The sequence below is a fragment of the Trichosurus vulpecula genome, chromosome 6 (assembly GCF_011100635.1).
Source record: "Trichosurus vulpecula isolate mTriVul1 chromosome 6, mTriVul1.pri, whole genome shotgun sequence".
In the NCBI taxonomy this organism is placed as follows: Eukaryota; Metazoa; Chordata; class Mammalia; order Diprotodontia; family Phalangeridae; genus Trichosurus; species Trichosurus vulpecula.
Genome location: NC_050578.1, coordinates 211,672,420 through 211,691,341, shown reverse-complemented (window position 1 = coordinate 211,691,341; position 18,922 = coordinate 211,672,420). Strand labels below are relative to the sequence as shown.

The 18,922-nt window shown below is 33.2% G+C and overlaps 1 protein-coding gene across 1 annotated transcript in view; it reads left to right on the top strand.

Moving 5' to 3' along the window:
• The window catches only part of NSD2 (nuclear receptor binding SET domain protein 2), a 119,303-nt gene that overhangs the window by 56,879 nt on the left and 43,502 nt on the right, over positions 1-18,922 (top strand). The window contains 5 exon segments of the mRNA XM_036763050.1: positions 6,442-6,586; positions 7,515-7,592; positions 9,912-10,030; positions 12,552-12,633; positions 13,577-13,701. Of these exon segments, the coding sequence (XP_036618945.1) occupies positions 6,442-6,586; positions 7,515-7,592; positions 9,912-10,030; positions 12,552-12,633; positions 13,577-13,701 (549 nt within the window).

Genomic DNA, 18,922 nt, shown 5'->3' with positions numbered 1-18,922 from the left:
TGAGCTAGTAGATATTAGAATAATATATTCTGAGTATGTTTGTATAATACCATAAGCAATATTCTTTTAGTTGCTTTTTGTTCTTGTCTTTTGGTGAATGGTCTGAATTGCATGACCGTAAGAGAGACGGGTAACAGATTGTCTCCACCTTCTGAGGGCAAACCTTTCTAAGTATGAGGATAATCATTACTAGTAGGCTGGCCATTTGATAATTCATTAACTGTATCAACTAATAAAACTAAAGAAAAATTTTAGATGATCCTTAGTCCTTATGTGGCCCTCTTCTGCTTCTGCAGTGACAGTGGCAAAAAAGGTGGGAAGTATATATAACATTAATTTAGCTGTAGGTATTCTGTGTCTTATCTGTCTCTGACACATCTGTGTCCTTGACACAGTGGACATGCCACTAGAGGAAATGAATCATGCCAGTATTGACATTCTAACCAAAACAAAACCAAAAAGATAAAAGGAAATTACAACTAAAAGGAAGAATGGTTCACAGGTTCTCCTTAAAGAGCAAATAAAGGAGTTGGTTTTGTCTTGTGTCCAAAAGTAAGGAAAAAAACATTGTTTCATGGGACAATTGGTCATTTCTCATTGCTGTGCTCATGATAAATATTTGCGAAAAAGCTGTAAAATAGTAGCAGTTGATGCAATAACAAATGTTGCAGAGGCAGAACAATTTTTTCTATAAAGAGCTTGATGAAACCCTCTAAATCAAAATATAGCACCCCTGTCAGTCCGCCCTTCCCTCATCCGTGTGTAGGCATCAAGGCTTTCGTTGCTAGAAGAGAATGATGTTGTGCAAGGGGCGAGAGTGAGCATTGGTTGTAGTAGGTATATGCATGGGCCATGGAAGCTTAAACTAAAGGGCCCAAGATAAGAAAAAAAGTTGGGGATGTTAGTAGGCAAGATATCAAGTAAGATGCAATTTTTTCCTCCATCCGGTCTCCTTTTTACTTATTTATACCTCTGTTCTACAATTAGTAAGTTAAGTAGAGCGAGAAGCATTCAAAGGTCCTGGCAGCAGGAATCTGAACATAAAAATATACCAGCCAACAGCTTCCCTTCTATGAGGAGTCCTGTCCAGGGTCTGCCCTAACGTTTTTGAGTTTTCATCTAATAATCAGCTCTTAAAGAATGCATGAATCCGGCATCATTTAAGGACAGTGCTTTGTTTCTGTCTCTCCTTGACACACTCTCAAGAGTGGTGTATCTAGCATACCAAAGATCAAGCTGTGACTTTCTTAGAACTTCTAGGTTCAGAGTACCCTATGTACAGTCTGGGCATTGCTTGGGCCTAGGAGTGATTCGGCATGCTGCCATCTGGTTCCTATTTTATTATGTATTGTTCGTTGTTTTTATTGTTCTTGTGCCAAAATAGAAACTACACACAGTTTAGCATGTCCTGTCTGTTCTTGTGGAGAGTGTTTCTATTATGGCAAGCAATTGTAAACAGTAGCCAGGAATTTGATAAACCTAAGAGCATAATTTATTGGGGGAAGTACTCCCGTTTTGAAAAGACTGCTGAGAAAACTGGAATGTAATTTGGCAGAAATTGGATTTAAACCAACATCTTAGACTTTCTGCCACAGCAAACTTAAAATGCATGTGACCTGAATGAAACAGATCATACTATGAAAAAATTAGAATACAAATGAACTACTTTTCAAAGTTATGGCTAAGAGGGGGATTCTTAACTAACTAAGGAATATAAGAAATAATTATTTAAAATTAAATGTTAAAAATTAAAAAGCTTTTGTATGAATAGAATCAATGAAAAGAGAATGAAAAGTTGTGGAGTAAGGAAAAATTTGCATCAAAATATCAGTGAGTCTGATATCAAATGTATAAAGAATTGATACAAATATTTTATATGAAGAGCCATTCCCCAGTAAATAAATGGTCAAAGGATATAAAGTTTCCAAAAAAATTACAAACTATAGATGATCACATGAAAACATACTCCAAATGACTGATAGTGAAATGGAAATTAAAACAAAGCTCATACTGTGAAAATTAGTAAGGATAACAAATAATGGGAATGGTCAATGTTGGAGGGCTGTGGAGACAGGCACACTGATGCACTTTTAGAGCAGTGAAGTGGTCCAACCATTCTCAATTTTATTTTGGAATTATGCAAGAAAAATGACCAAAGTATCCATACCCTTAGGCCCAGTGATTCCACTACTGGATGTAGACCTTGAGAAATCCAAAGATAGAAACAAAGGTGAAGTATAGCCCAAACTACTTATATCTACATCCTATTGTAGTAGAGAACTGGAATCAAAATGGGTGCCAATAGATTGGGAAAATGAGTGAAAAACGGTGATTTCTTAGTGTAATGAAGTATTATTCACTAAGAAATGACAAATATGAAGAATTGAGAACAACATTAGGACATGTAAATGAACTAATACAGAACCAAGGAAAGACAACCAAGAGAACTATACACTATGACTAAAGCAATGTAAATGAATAGATTACTTATAAAGAAGTTGAATTCTGAGTAAATGAAAACAGATGATGAACTGTACCTCCCGCCTCATTAGTAGAGTGGCAGATAGCTACTGTACAGAATGTTAATATAGAATATTGCATATACTGCCAAATAGCACTATATTGGATATTGTGTTTTAAATACTTTGTCACAAGAAGAATATTTTGGGAGGGAGAGAGTGGATTGAAATGGCATTGTTGAAATTTTTTTAAGAGGATTAAATAATTATCTACTGACATTTTCCCATAAACACAGAATTTATATAAGAGCAATTTACACATATATCAAAGGTGTCCTTGATGATAGTATTAGAAGAGGAAGATTTATACAATGTTCTGTGGTAAACCACATATTTACCATCACACAGTTGACTGATAGAAGTAAAGAGTATAAAATTGTGCTTATTGTTTAACTATAAAACATTTGATTTGATAGAGCAAAACACTGCCTTAGGTATCAGCCACATACAGTCAATCCCCAACATTCAAGCGTTTAACATTCATGTGATTTTATTCATAGCACATATCATAGCTATGCACACAATAGCGAAAAATGAGAGGTGCAGTGTGGCAGTTTATGTCCACAAAAAGGAAAGTATTCATAAAAGTGCTTGTGAATTCCCTCCATGAAGTACTAGAGTAACCTTTCATGTGCATGATAAGGGAATTGAAACAATGGAAAAGTGACTAAGTTAGTGGGTGAATGAGATGGTAGTCACCCCAGTGAGTATTCTGCCTTCCCCGTGCCTATGTCTCTAGGCTTCCAAGTGGGACCACCTCTGGTGCTCTGACCTGGGGCTGGGGACTCACCCTGGAGGCAAATGCTTTTCATCTGGGAACAGTGCAACCACAGAGCTCAAAGGGAGATTAGAAAGGACAAGTTGCCCTATTCCCCCCCCCCTTTTTTTTTTACCTCGGGGTTCTTCTGACATCATGGTCCCTGGACCTCCCAGTACTGCCCAGTGTTGCCTTTCCTCTCCCTTGGATTATTTCATATTACCCGTATGACAATTGAGGATTGACTCTATATAAAACTATACATGATTCCTAGGAAGATAAAACAATAAGAACCTTGTTCTTCCACCCTGGTTATTAATATTAAGCATCACTGTTGTGGAGAGAATTGAGCACAAAGTCTACATTGAAGAGATATTTCCTATAGATGATGAGGTCCCCCAGATATTAGTGTTTGTGGATGACATTGTGTTGTTGGCACCAAGCCCCAGAATATTGCAATCTTCTAATTGCGATCACTTAAAAGAGTTTGGGCTAACTATCTACATAGGAAAAGCCAATTGGATGAAGTTTATCTGTTGCCCAGATTATGTTGCACACTTGGGTGGATAGCCTGTAAAACTTAACTTAATCAGTTAACGTCTTTGATAGACACTACAAGTAGACAAAGAGTTGGGTCCAGAATAGAAAAAAAATATTCTTCAATTTTCATTCAGATTCTATCAGGTTTCTTTCTCTGGAGGTGGATAATTTTTTTTAATATATCCTTCAGAATTGTCTTGGATCATTGTAGTGCTTAGAATAGAAGTCATTCACAGTTGGTCATCGTACAATATTGCTGTCACTGTGTTCAGTGTTCTCCTGGTTCTGTTCACTTTGTATTAGTTCATATAAGTTTTCCCAAGTTTTTCTGAAAGCGTCCTGCTTGTTATTTTTTATAGCAGAGTATGTGCAGCTTGTTCAGCCATTCCCCAATTGATAGACATTCCTTCAATTTCCAGTTCTTTGCCACCACATAGAGAGCTGCTATAAATATTTTTGTACAAATAGGTCCTTTCCCCCTTTTTAAAAAAATCTCAGATACAGACCTAGTAGTGGTATTGCTAGATCAAAGTGTATGCAGTTTGTAAGCCCTTTGGGCTTAGTTCCAAATTGTTCACTAAAAGGAAAATCCCATATTTTTTAATACCAATTTTCTTTCCATGATGGAAAGGTGCATGATGGGTGTGAACAGGCTGCAACACATTACAGAAAGAGACATTAGAAAGGAGAATCTATGAAAAGCATGTCAGCAAAGAAATGTATGATTGAAAAAGATACTGAGGCCGATTGTTTGGCAGCAGAGTTAAGGATAACTTACGGACAACTTATGTCCTTTATTGATTTCTTTCCAATATCAAAGAGACTCCAAGAAGGTTTCCCAGCACAATTGGTCAGCCTCCAGAGACAGATTTAAGGGAAGGCATAGATAAAAATTGAGTAGGATGAATTGTGATCTCTGTCATTGGAGGGACTACCCAAATTGATATCACAGATAGGTTAGAGTATTGGAAGAGAGAGTACAGAATGATAATCACAAAGCACTGAACCAGAAGCGGGAAGATTTGTTTCTCACCCTTACGTCTAGACTATCTTTTTGCTATTTAATCAGCAACCTTCCTGTGTTTGAGGTTTACTCTCTTCGTCTTTATCATCCAGTCCAATACTTTGTCACCAATCATCCACTGCACACTAGGTCATTCTTCTTTGCTCAAGAAGCTCAGTTTTCTACTCCTAGGTGTTTCTTTTATTTAAGCCCCTATCACCTCTCACCTGTACTATTAAAATGACTTTATAATTTATTTCCCTGCCTCTCTTCTCACCCCTCTTCAATCCATCCTCCACATAATTGCCAAAGTGATGTTACAAAAACATAGACCTAGTCATGTCACCTCTTAATCATTTTTTTTCAGTAGTTTCCCCTGTGCCTCTAGGTTAAAATGTAAACTCTGTTTGGTATTTAAAGATTTCCATAATTTGATTCTTCTCCAGTCATATTACTCATATTCTCTTTTAGTCAAACTGGCCTGTTGCTCATACATGATATTGTCTCTTATGCTTTCATGTGTTTGCACAAACGACTATATCTAGAATATGCTCCCTCCTGACTTCCGCTAGATAATTCAGTGTCTTTCATAGTTCAGTTCCATGCCTTTTGTGTTTCTCTTCAGTTATTTTCACTCCTCCTTTCTTCAAATTACTTGGTATATACTTTATATTTACTTTTATATCTATTGTTTCACCCAAACAGAAAACAAGTTCCTTTATGCAGGGATTGTTATTGTTTCTATCATTTTGTATTCCTTGCATCTATTATAGGTACCTTGAATGTTGCAGATGCTTGACAAATGTTTTGTTGAATTAAATTGTTGATTAGTAAGATCTCCACGTGTTGTTGAACATTCCTTGCTACTAATTGTGGAAAGTCTTCCTGACATGTAACTAGAAGTCTCTCATAGATAGATTTTAGCTATCAACAAAGTCAACATTGTGATCAAAATTAGGTATTTAATACATTCTGTAAAAATGTCTACTTCCTAGCTATAAAGGATACCTAAGAACCATACTTAGGAAACAGTGCTAAGATTGATGAGAAGATAAAATTGAGCCTTTCCCCCCTCTCCCCATTAAAGTAAAACATTCTGTATGAAAATAATTGAACCCCCCCACCCCCTATGAATCCAGAGGACCGGTAATGGAGTTTGCAACTCATTTAGGAATAGGGAAGAGATATACTCAAGATACAGAATGAAACATATTTTTAGGCATATGACTATTGTGAAAATTTGCTTTTCTTGATCATGTATATTATTTAAAAGGGTTCTCCTTTTCTTTCCTTCTCCGGGAGGGAGGTGGAAAGGTGAGAAAAATTATATTAATTGCATTTAAAAAAATAAGTATAATTGTAATATATTGAATGGTGGTGTTTTCACTTAGTAGTTTTCAAAGATTTCTATGTTGTGTCAATGGAGCAAAATTTTTTTGTCCCAATATCACTGGCCTACCAATTTAGTCATTTTTAAAAATTATAGCTCATTACTGTCTTGAGATTAGGCTGCCATCCGTTAGAATGAATATCTAAGGGGCAATAAATGTATTACTTTTAAGTAAAAGCAAAGTCTTTAAAAAATAATACTCCTAATAATTATTTAATATTTGTATTCATAGGTAGTTGCTGAACATCCAGATGCTTCATCTGAAGAGATTGAAGAGTTGCTTGAATCGCAGTGGAATATGCTTAATGAAAAGCAGAAAGCTCGTTATAACACAAAATTTGCCATAGTGACCTCTCCCAAATCTGAAGAAGACTCTGGTAAACGTAAAACTGTGCTAGTGTACTCTAATTAAAATTGATATGCATAGTGATGTAAAACTAAGCGCATATATTTGAGATCTGTAGGGAAAGCAGTGGTTCACTGTTTTCCAATTTTAATATTTGGTATTTGTGCCAGTAGCAAAAAATTACAAATGATTACAATAAAAAAGCACTCTCTGAAGTCTACATTTCTTGCTTATTGTTATGAAGAGCTGTTACATGTACATATACCCTCTGATGTTTTGAAATTACAGGTTTCTCATTCTTTTTTTGCCTATAAGCAGTTGCACTGTAGCCTTTACAATCTACATGGATGTGTGAGAAAGATTGGAGAGGGAAGAGTTGGGACAATCAAGATATTTTCTATGAATGCAAATTCATGGATCACTTGGTCTAAGAAAGACTTGTAAACAGTAGTTATACCCCCCTTTTGCAAATAACTGGAGCTATAATCCCAAGGAACATATTCCAAAACCCTTAAAAAAAATTTTTTTCACTGCTGCTTTATATATGACAATATTAGCAATTAAGGATGATTGTTGGGAGTTGTCTTAATTGACATTTGGTTTTGATTCATTAATGTTCATTGCTCTTTTGAGTAAGTTACTTGAGGAAAAAGTTATAAGTACCATAGTAAGCTGGCCTGATGTTTAAAATCAATGATCTTTGACCCATTTGTTCTTTATAGCACTCTAAGAAAGATTTTTTTCACTATTTGAAAAATTGCCATGTGACACTTTGCTTTAGGCAGTGACAAGAATGAGGAAATGTCTTGTCAGTTTTTTAAATGTATAGAGATGATCAGATTCCTTAACATATATGTGTGAAAAATTATTTTGTGGGGAAACTGACAACATTTTAAGGATAAATGTCAAATATTTGGATATCAGTTTAAAAAACAAAAAAAAATTCTGTATCTCTCAAGGTTCATCATTGAAGAATATTGGAGAGACCAAACGTAAAGTGTTTCAAGATTCACCTAAAAGGAGATCAAGATCCAGAAGTAATTGAAATTTGTGTTGTGTACAATTAGCTCATCATTTTAAGTAGCAATTGAGTGTATCTTTTATGTAATCATCCACGTACTATAGCATCTTCATTTTTTTTCCTCAGATGCTGTTGTCTTGTTTTTAGGATTTTTAGTAGATCCCAGATTAAATTTCTATACACCGTAGTATTGAAATTATTACTTTGGTTAGTGTCTTTTGCAAGTAATGTGATTAGAATAGTGACTAGTCAATAAATGGAGATAATTCACTCTTAGACTTCTTAAACTAAGTTCAGAAAAGTGTCATGATTTGAAAACATGGCATGTTTGGCTAAAACTAATAGAAGAAAAGGTGATTCCCACTCCCCCTCACCACCCCCACCAATTTTCTTAACTCTGAAGAGTAAGCTGTGATTTTAAAATAACTAACTTGATGATAACCAAAGATAAAAGTAATCCTTGCTTTTATCTTTGCTTTTTCAAAGAATATTTATCACAAATTTGTTGTTAAAATTTTTTGCTTAGGAAGCTAGTAGAATTTAAGTATTTGTGTGTAGTCCTCTTCTGCAAATGGTGTTTAGTCAAGGTATTTGTTTTCAAATGTCTTTTAATCTTAATTTTAAAATTACCCTGGTGCTAATAAAGATGCAGAATGTTCATGGTATCTTACCTTGAGTATTAGTTTTTGAAAAGTATTCAGAGAATCTATGTCTGAGCCACCTCTTTAACCTTTAAAAACATTATAATTACAGGCATTTGAAAGAAAATGTAATTTATGAAAGGGATTTCTGAATAAATTACGTAGTTTAATACCATCTAGAGCAAAGACTATGTTGCTGGCAGTTAATAATGGTATAGTGATTGTATTGAGGTAAACAGATGCTTAATGGAGTGAGTGGTGGGTCTCTGTTTTAGCTTAACTTTGCCAACAAAAAAAGCACATGAACAGAATTACTCTCAACAAGTGAGCAAGCTGGTAGCTACATATTGTTTTGTGTATTAGAGACCATAATTCATACACAAATTTGGAGGCCATTTTTTGTGTATTATCTGCCGTCTAGCAGGTGGGTTTTTGGAAGCAGTATACCGTCATGGACATTTGATTTAACCAGGCATACTTTACCTTTTAGCTAATGTGTCCATATTTAATTTGTGGACAGACCTTGCCTTTGTTGATCCATTTGCTATTGTACCCATAGAACATGCACTTAGTTTAGGCTCTGTACACAATAGCTGTTTCCGTCTTTTAGTTTGATAGGCAGATAGATATATACACCTGGATCTGGAGAATATATTTCTGTTCCTCTGGGATCTAATTCTATAGCTGTAGATACCAGCTGTCAACAAAGAATTGGTGCATGGGCAGAGTCCCAACCTAGTGGTGATTTTGAATAAGCTTAGGTTAGCATTCAGCTAATGCATTTTTCATGTTACTGGATTTCTATCATTGTAGTCAGTGGGGGTAGGGTGTTTGCATATCTAGGAGGACCTCTTTTCCCCTACTTCTAAAAGCTAAAGATTCATTGGTGAAAAGTATAAATTTTTTTTAAAAATTCCTTATCTAGTGTGTAACTTTCTGCTTTCATAAGGCAGCTGTGTAGATGAAAACATTTGTTCTATACTTAGGAAATATATAAATTTCCACATCAGGGTAGGCCAATTGCTTATCTAGTTGAATGTCTAATTCCTTTATGTGACTATTAAATTGATGTCTTCAGTTCTTTCATCTCCTGGGAGGACATAATGTACTTCAGACTAGAGGAAATGTTAAGAAGCCCTTAATCTACATACACAAAAAAGGGGGGGGACACCTGCTACTTTAAGTAGTTGAAATGCAAAGAGAATTGTGAAGAATTTACATACGTGTGTGTGTATATACATACATATGTGTGTGTATATATGTATGTATATATATATATATATATATATATATATAAATAGAAAGAGAAATACAGTCTTTATTATTAAGAAACAGAGGATTTGTTGGGTCCCATGTTAAAATTAGTATTGAATCAAAGAGGTTAGATACTATTATAACAAAAATGTATACTAAATAAATCTTCAGATAAAGAAAACACTTTTAAGCTCCAATAAATGACATGATGTGATCTTTAATGTCTTACAATAACTTGGACAGTTGCTTGAAATTTTGGGTAAATGAATTTGACCTGTAACACCTAGGCCCTAGAGATACTATCAGAATTAAAGAAACTTTTAAAAGCATGAAGGAACATTTAAGTTTTTAAAATTTGATACCCTAGATAGGTTCACAATACTTTTCATTGGGCTTTGAGAGTATTTTTTCATGTAAGTTTCCCCATCCCCCATTCCAAGGTAACTTACATGGAAAAAAAAGAAACCATACAAAGAGGACACAGCACCCTACAGAAGATTTTGAAGTTCAGGAACCAGCTAGGAAAAGACTCAGGATGGATAAACACAATAATCGGAAGGTAATTATGTTATTGGATTGTTTGAGTTGCTTATAAAAATACCAGTCACATGATTATGGTTAATTTTATTAGTGTTTCCATTTTTAAGACTTATTCTGTGAAACTGGAATTTGTCGACATAATAAGATATTTAATAAGAAGATAATTATTTAAATATTTAGCTTTGGGAAATAAATCTGATTAACTAAATGAAGATTTCTCTGGGAACATATTAAATTAAATTCATGTAAGTGGGATCTGAGAATCAGCCATTATTAATACCTTATAATTTTATAGTATATATTGCTTTTGCTCTATAAAAGGCAATCCACAGTTGATTGAGATGGATTTCCATTAAATGTAGAAGACAATTAAATACAAAATAACTAATGCTTTTTTGAAATCTGAGTTCATTAAGAGAGAATGGAAGAGCAAGTAGAGAGCTGACTTTGAAGTTAGGAAGACCTGCTTTTAATAAATATTGGCTCTGTGACCCTGAACAAGTCCCTTAACTTTCCAGGGCCCAGGCAACTTTGTAACACTAGAGGTTGCAGAAAAATTGAAGTTCAGCATTGACAGAAGGACCTTACTGGGATTTCCCGATGAAATCACAGATTTGGACCTCCTTTCTCAAAAATTAAGTTTCTTATTCTTTAATAGGTTTTCATAGATTTTTGAGAGTCAGTATAGTACAACAGATTTGGAGTTAGATCATAGTTAAATCCCCAACTCTGTCATTTTGTGTAATTTTAAACAAATTATTTAACTTCTATAGACCTCAATCTAGTTTTCCAGTGCTATTATCTATGACCTCCAATAACATGGTAAATTGATAGTAAAATATACATTATATCTAAACACTTTGTACTGGTAAACCCTTTCCCTTAATATATAACACCTTAGAGGAAAAACAAAGAATTGCCTTCCTTTGTTCCAGGGATAAATTATCCATTAAAATAGGCGGATTATTTCTTTGGTAAACCCTAGGACTTTACATATTTTATGTGTAGAGCAAGTGTATATTAACCTCTTGAAGTTTTTGTGTCATGATATTCCCCAGGTCTGTTTATTTCCCATATATTGTGTATGTTTATATATAATTTGTTTTAACATGAAAAATTTTAAAAGAATAACTTTATTTCATATAAACATGGGGTATAGCGTTATAAAATATATTTGGCTTTGACTCTTAATGGAATAGCTGACTATATATTACTTTAGATAAAGTTCTGTTCCTTCTTGCAGATCTGAAGTAGTCAGCCAGCTTTTTATTTGATTTTTCTGTTTTTATTAGCAGAATATATACACCTATTCTGAAAAGTCCAAAGTTAAAACTAATCTTAACATGAGGAACAAGAAACGTTCCTTTCTTTTTGTTTTTTTGGCAGGGCAGTTGGGGTTAAGTAACTTGCCCAAGGTCGCAGAGCTAGTACATGTGTCAAGTGTGCAAGGTCACATTTGAACTCAGGTCCTCCTAACTTCAGGGCCAGTGCTCTACTCACTGTGCCACCTAGCTGCCCCTTCCTTTCTTTTTATTACTCATTGATAAAGTAGATGGTTGGAATGAACACCACTTGGAAGCACATTAGCACTACTTAGTGATAAAGCTTTAGATGTTTACTGAGCACATACTTGTAGTGCTTTTCAATACTTTATCTTGAAATGAGACTGTTTCTAAATCTTTGTGTGTAAAGCGTCCCTAAGAAATGTGTTATCTTAAGATATTTCATTTCAAAATCAATATTTATGTAAAATATCAAGACAGTATTTCTCTTAATGGCATAATTCTTATTTTAAAATTTCAGAACATTTATATACACTTATCAGAAACGTTGAGCATAGCACCTCTTACTGTAGTTCAGTTATCAAGAATTTATCAGATGAAAATTGCTATTTTTAAGACAGTGCTTCAAACACTCTGAAGAGTAGTTGTACTTAACAAGAAAAGACATATAAATAATATTTGTGCTCCTCAGTCCACATTGACATTTGGCAAATAACATAAACTACAAGTTAATCTGGAGCCTGATTTTAATGAAAATATTGGCACTAACTTGACAATTACCAATGCAAAACAAGAGCAGTCTTAAGGCAGAATTTAAATTGGACTACTCGGATTGTGTAGAGAAATACTTTTCCCAATTTGTTCCTTTCTGAACTTTTATATTGGTATCTTCATAGGAAATTTATGTAAATCTATTAAATTTCAGGTTACAAGACACTATTGAAATTAAAATCCTTAAGTTTAGGATTTATATATTGAGACTTTAATCCCTTTATTCCTTGTCAGATATTAAGACTTTTATATATATGAAGGTATTGGGTTGATAAGTCATTTTGTTTGCTTTGAGGGTATTAAATTGTTCCTTCTGGATTGTTTAAATCAAACTTAATTTTGTGGAAAACCCATAAACAGCTCTTTTGCTCAGAACATGTTTGGAATTTCAGACAAAGAAAACTGTGTTTTTCAGTAACTCTCCAGAAATAATTTCTACTTCTATTCACTCACAGTGGGAGTTTTTTTTTTTTCTTTTTGTAACAGAGGGAGACAAGCAATGACAAAACAGCCAAAACAAACTCTTCTAAGGTCACAGAAACCTCCTCCTCCCTAAAGAACCAGTCAGGTAATATGGTCAGAATGGTTTACATTCTAACACTTAAATAAACCATTTACATTTAATAAATTTATTTTAAATACTCAGCTAAATTTTGCTGAAGCTTTTTCTAAAACTGATTCTTATTTTAAGGCCAATAATGGACTTTTTTGTTGTTAAATCATAGTAGCATGTTAGACTTTGAAAACAGCTACTTTTATTTTCCTCTTTTGAGGATGCCAATTGCTGACTAAATATCTTAAGCCTTATCCAGTGTCTTAATTTACCATTTGTTTAATGATTATGAACTTAGAAGATAAAAAGAAAAAATGTAGTTAACATTCAGGTATTTATGAAGTTGCTTAAATATATTCTATAGAGAAACTGTCCAAGATGGGAAAAGTTCTTGGACAAATGTAAGCTCTTTGGATGCTTTTAGTATGACAACTTGCTCTTGACAGGTTTCTGTAACTTGTCAAAGGTTATTAATACAGCATGAAAAATGTTGTTCTTTATCAAAAGGAGCTTATTGAAGGTTCTAGCATTATTAAATTTCACTATTAAAATGTTAAACAAAAGACAGAATCCATCTCCAATCCACCTCCATCCTCCAACATTTTATTTAAATATTTTTCAAGTTAAAGCAAGACCAGGAGGGCAATCGTAAATTTATTGGAGATTGTATAATATTATTATGTAGTTAACCAAAGCACTGCATAAAAATTCTTTAACTTTAAATGGTGAAACACTAAAAAAAAATGGGGAATCTATCTCATGGTATCTTTATTGAATCTTGGCCTTGCTGTACTAAATTAACTTTAAAAATAAAAGCTTTGAGTATTACACAGGAACTGAGACGACTCATCTTTAGAACATCTTCAGTTGTTAAGAAAGGGACTATTTTAAAGCAGAAACAAGATAGTCATCTTTGAATGTTCCAAACTTCACTTTGTGAACCAAAATTATTTTACAGCAACGAAAAATCTGTCTGATGCATGTAAACCACTGAAGAAGCGAAATCGGGCTTCAGCAGCAGAATCTTCCACTCTTGCGTTTAGCAAAAGTTCATCTCCTTCAACTTCCTTAACTGAGAATGAGGTAAAAAAAAAAGTGGCATTTACATGAAAGCCATTTAGTTATCAAAAGTCTGTGATTTAAAAGTCCGTTTTTAAGGAAAAAAAATCAGACTTAATTTTAAATTTAACGCTCCCTTTAACTCTGTATATGAGTTAAAGCTTTTTGTCTGTGTAGCTTTGTTGAATTACATGCATTGTGACAATACATTCACTGTAGTGAAGATCGAGTTGGGTACTTCAAGTATATATGCATATCTATATATCAATGCAATTTAATTGTACTAAAATACACATTTTAGAGATGTAATTTTCAGAAACAAAGTAAAATGTTAATGGTGTGTATTTTCTTCTAAAACTTTATGTTTTTTATTCATCTTCATGTCATAATTTTTCATATGGAAGCAAGTCTACTTTTTGTTTAATGTGACGTAGAATGGTCTCTTGGTCTTGAGCACAAGCTCTGTACTCTTATAATGGTGATATATGTGGGTGTGTTTGTGTGTGTATGCATACGCACATGTAGATAGATATAGAAAAATTAGGTTCTTAAGATTTTGTTTTTTATGATTCCTGTTTTCTATGCACAAATAGCAAATAATGTATCTTTCATACCATAATTTGGCAAATTTTAAGTTCCATATATTTAAATTTTAGTTTATTGTGAATATAATTAGATTATAATTCTTTGAACTATTAAAATATTTGGCAGAAGATAAATAATGATTAAATGAGATTGAAATAGATATATGTTTTCTCAGATAAGATGTAGACAAAAAGCTTAAAGTCTTTTAAGCTTTTTTTTTTTAAAGACAAAACTCAAAATTCAGGAATGGCAAATATTTCTTGCTTGAGAAAGAGAAAGGTTGAGTCCATAGTTTGCTAAGTGATCTCTTGTCTCTCTTTTTTTTTCCTCCAAATGTCTTCCATTTTTCACTGTAGCCCCAGTTCTTTCATTGTGGACACCCTTTTTTTTTCTTTGTGAAAGGCATTATACTATAATATTTACTATTGATTTTCTTATTAATTTTAAATAGTTAACTAATTGTTAACTCAAAGTGTATTCTACCGGGGGGTGGGGGAGGGTGAAGAAAAAGAAAACATATCCATGTTTTCATAGTCCAACAATAAATATTTAAATATAGACAGGTCTGATTGGGTGGTGGGGTGGGGGTGGGGTGGTTAGGTGGTGTGATGGCTAATGTTGAATGGGACATTTCAGTGTTAAATATAAACTAAAAGGAATTCTGGGAAATAAGAAACTTAGTTAAGTTCTCCCATATAGTGTATATAATATTAACATTTGTGATGTTAGTAAAGAAAACATACTGGTTTTCCTGCTATAGTTTCTAATGAAATTATGAGAATATAATTGAGTTTAAAACTTAACAAACATTTAGTGCCAAGGCCCTGTGCCAGGTACTGGGGATACAAAGACAAAAAATAAAAGTTTCTGCCCTCTAGGAGCTTATATTGTACTTCTTCTAAATATAGAAGATTAAGAAGCCAAGTCTAAGAGTATACTCTAAACATAGGATTTTAAAAGTACTTAACAATAGCACTAAAAATATAAATTTAGGTACTATAAGAGTATTATGGTAGAAATTTCCTTGTGCATTGTGTTGAGTCCACAAAACAATGTTAAAATGTAATCTTTCCTAGTTGCATAATGTTATTTAGTCTTTTTCCACATTTTTTGTTAGAGTTTAGACTTTTAGACAAAGGGAATTACTGGGAAAAGCACCTCCAATTTGCAGCAGAATATTTAATAGTTTTACTTAATATCACTGCACTCCCTTCCCGTCCCTGTCTTTTGTTAATCAAGGGAAAAGGAAGCCTTTTTAATTAGACATAATTTACTTAATTAAACTACATCTGATTTTTTGATTGCTTTATACATTTGAATCTACTGTTCATGTCTTCCAATAAAACTGAGAATTTAAAAATATTGAATAATCATCCTGGCCATTTACTCTTAATCAAGAATGCTACAGACTAGATACATACATAATAGAAAGGTCAGTGCTTTTAATGTATTATAAATACACTAATTTTTGGAATACCACTACATCAGCATACACTTTTTAGGTGATACCTTGGTAATATTTTGAGATGTTTTTCACAGTAATCTTATTTTCCTGGACTAAATATTATGGAATTTTCCTTTAACTAATAAAACTCATATTTAGGAATAGAAAACAAAGCCACCAGATAGTCCCGATATTGAACTTTTAGTAGGAAAAATAGGAACATAATTTACAGATAACTTTGAGGCTTATCCAAGTATCTTTGAGTGTATAGTCATCCTGTTCACTTGGCCTTTATATTGTCACTTTTGTGTGGGTTTTGGAAATTCATCATTAAAATACTTTTTTACTGAATTACATTGCTGTAATTAAACACTGTTAAAACTTGAATGGAATAGAAGTCTTGTATACTATGTTTAATAATCTAGTATTGTCATAAAAGTATGATATTTGTGAAAAGCGTTAATTGTTGTGTGCTTAATATTCTGGCTTATGAGGCAGAAAGTAGTCTGCACCCGTCACCTTGAAAAAAAAATGGGAGAAAAAGTAAGTGGGCCCACTTCTAGTCTCAAACGCATCAATCCCTCTAAATAATGTTTTAGTTCAAAGAGATTCCATATTCAGTTGTAGTTTTTCTTTGAAACATTTCTTCCTTGTGTTTAAGGATATCTGTGATATTTAGCTATGTATTTTCATGTTCTATGGCAGAAAACACAATGAGAAATAATTATGATAATAACTAACATTTATACACTGCTTTATTATTTGCTAAGGCACTATGCTAAGCACAGCTTAACTTTATCTCATTTGATCCTCACAACAACCCTGGCAAGTAGGTGCTGTTATTATCCCTATTTTACAGATGGGGAGACTGAGGTAAATAGAGTGGTTTGCCCAGAGTTGTGCAGCTAATAAGTGTCTGAGGCTGAATTTGAACTCAGGTCTTTTTGACTCCAGGCCCAGTGCTCTATCCCCTGTGCCATCTAGCTGCCACTGCAGGAAATTTTTTTGAAGTAAATATAGTTGAAGATGTCACCAGGAATATATATATTTTTTACTTTTTAACATTAACAAAGAAAACAACAAATGGTGAAAATGCAAGCTCCGTCTTTGCCTGGTGTTTGTTTTTGCACAATTACCACTTTAACAGAAAGAATGGTAAATTTCCACACCTGCATGACAAAGCCCTATGAAGGAATGAATGTTATTTAAGTGTTTTCATAACATTAATACTTTTTCCCTTAGAGAAAATTCTTATTTTTTTCACCTTCACGGGTAACAGCTTTTATTGGAACCAACATCAGTCAAGTTGGACTTGAGCTCTGCTGCAATGTACTGCACATAAAATGATGTAATATTCCAAGATGTCTGCTGCAAGTTGTACTGTCATCGTATACACTAAAATGACATTTCTATCACAATCATTTTATGGAAGATGTATGATACTCTGTTTTTACTGGTATTAATAAACACACACAATGAAGAAAACAGATACACAAATTTTAAGACCAAGGTAAGATGCCTAATCAAGGTCATTTAATCAACCACATTCATCTCATAATAAAAATGCATTCATTCCAATGATCAGCATAACATTCAAACTGATTGAAGTGATACCATTAGGTTGTGAAACTGTCTAAATTGTAAATGTGGATGCAATTCCACATTAAAGACAGTTAATTTTATTAGAGGTAACTTGTCCTAGTTGTTAGAGATTTTTGTATTGGAAAAATATCCATATGTATAGTCTGTTTTTTGCCCCCTCTCTCCTACAGCATATATCAAAATGAGTAATTTTATTCAAGTCTTTATACCAGTTTAACCAGTGAGATCTATTCAGTATTGACATAAGCTAGTGCTCCACATTTAATATGCAGGAAATACTTTGTTCCTAACCTTTTTACTGAACAATTTCAATAAAACTAACTGCAGTATGTTTTGAGTTAGTCAAATGTTACAGAACATTTATTTTACCTTAGCCTGTTGATTTCATTTATAAAACTAGCCAGAAGATGCCGTAATTACATTAGCTACATTGCCTGATAACATTAATTGCTTACTTAAAGTGATACTATATTCCAGTGTTTTAAGCGTTGATCATTTGCTGTGATATTTCAGCATGTTTGCATGATGAGTAAAATTGCTTAGCCCCTTCAACTGAGTATTATAAGATAGGACATGTTAACATGTTACATGCTGTCAACATGAAACGTATCAGTGCTTATGTTGTAAACCATAGTTATATCAGAACAATATTAACTTTCCTAAAAGCCTTTCACTGATACATATGGAACATGTAGAACATGTTTTCCAAACCATTTTCCCTTTTTATTGAAAAAGTAAAAAATAAATTACTTTGGCATATAAATTGCTCTATTTTAATCAGTTATACATGAGAATAAAAGGAAAATAAAATCTGTTGAACAATGACAGTTCTTGTTCATATGTAATAAAAAATTTTATGAGAAGTTATAATGTTGGGCTAAATCAAAATCAATAGCATAAGCATATCACATAAAAAAAATCTAAGGCATAAACACCCTGACCTCCCACTGACATTCCAAAAAGCTCAGGAATAAATTCATAGCTCTGAGACAGATAACAAATATCACTAATATGAGAAAGTTCTTTTTAATGTTGAAGACCATAGTAATAAAATCAATAGGGAAACTAAGGATGTCATTTGAAATTACAACTATGAATTTTATTTTATAGAGGACGTGCTAAGTAATAAGTAGGATAAGGTTTTTCATCATCTATTTACTGCCTTCTATATGCAGAGTACTGGTAGCAATGAGGACTATTAAAAAAACAAAACAAAACTATAGTCTAATTGAAGAAATTACACACATAAAACATGAAGAATTACTGTACCAAACCTCATGAAGTGAAAGTTTTATGAACAGACTACATAACTATGAATGGTGGGAAGGGGAACATCCATAAGTAAAGTCATGAATAGTACAATTTGGGAAATAGCCAAAGGTTTTTGAAGAAGGTGAGTTTGTGTTCATTGGGAGGGACCAGAGATATAAAGTAGTTTGTATTTCCAATTATTATTATTTTTTAAAGATTTATTATGCTATTCAGCCAAAGTGATAAGTCATTCTGGAAAAGAAATGTGTTACTCTTATGTGCTAATTAATAACTATCTGTAGAAATGGGATCCTTTTTCGTACTATGGATTCACCATGTAAAACTCCATGTCTGAAGTATTAA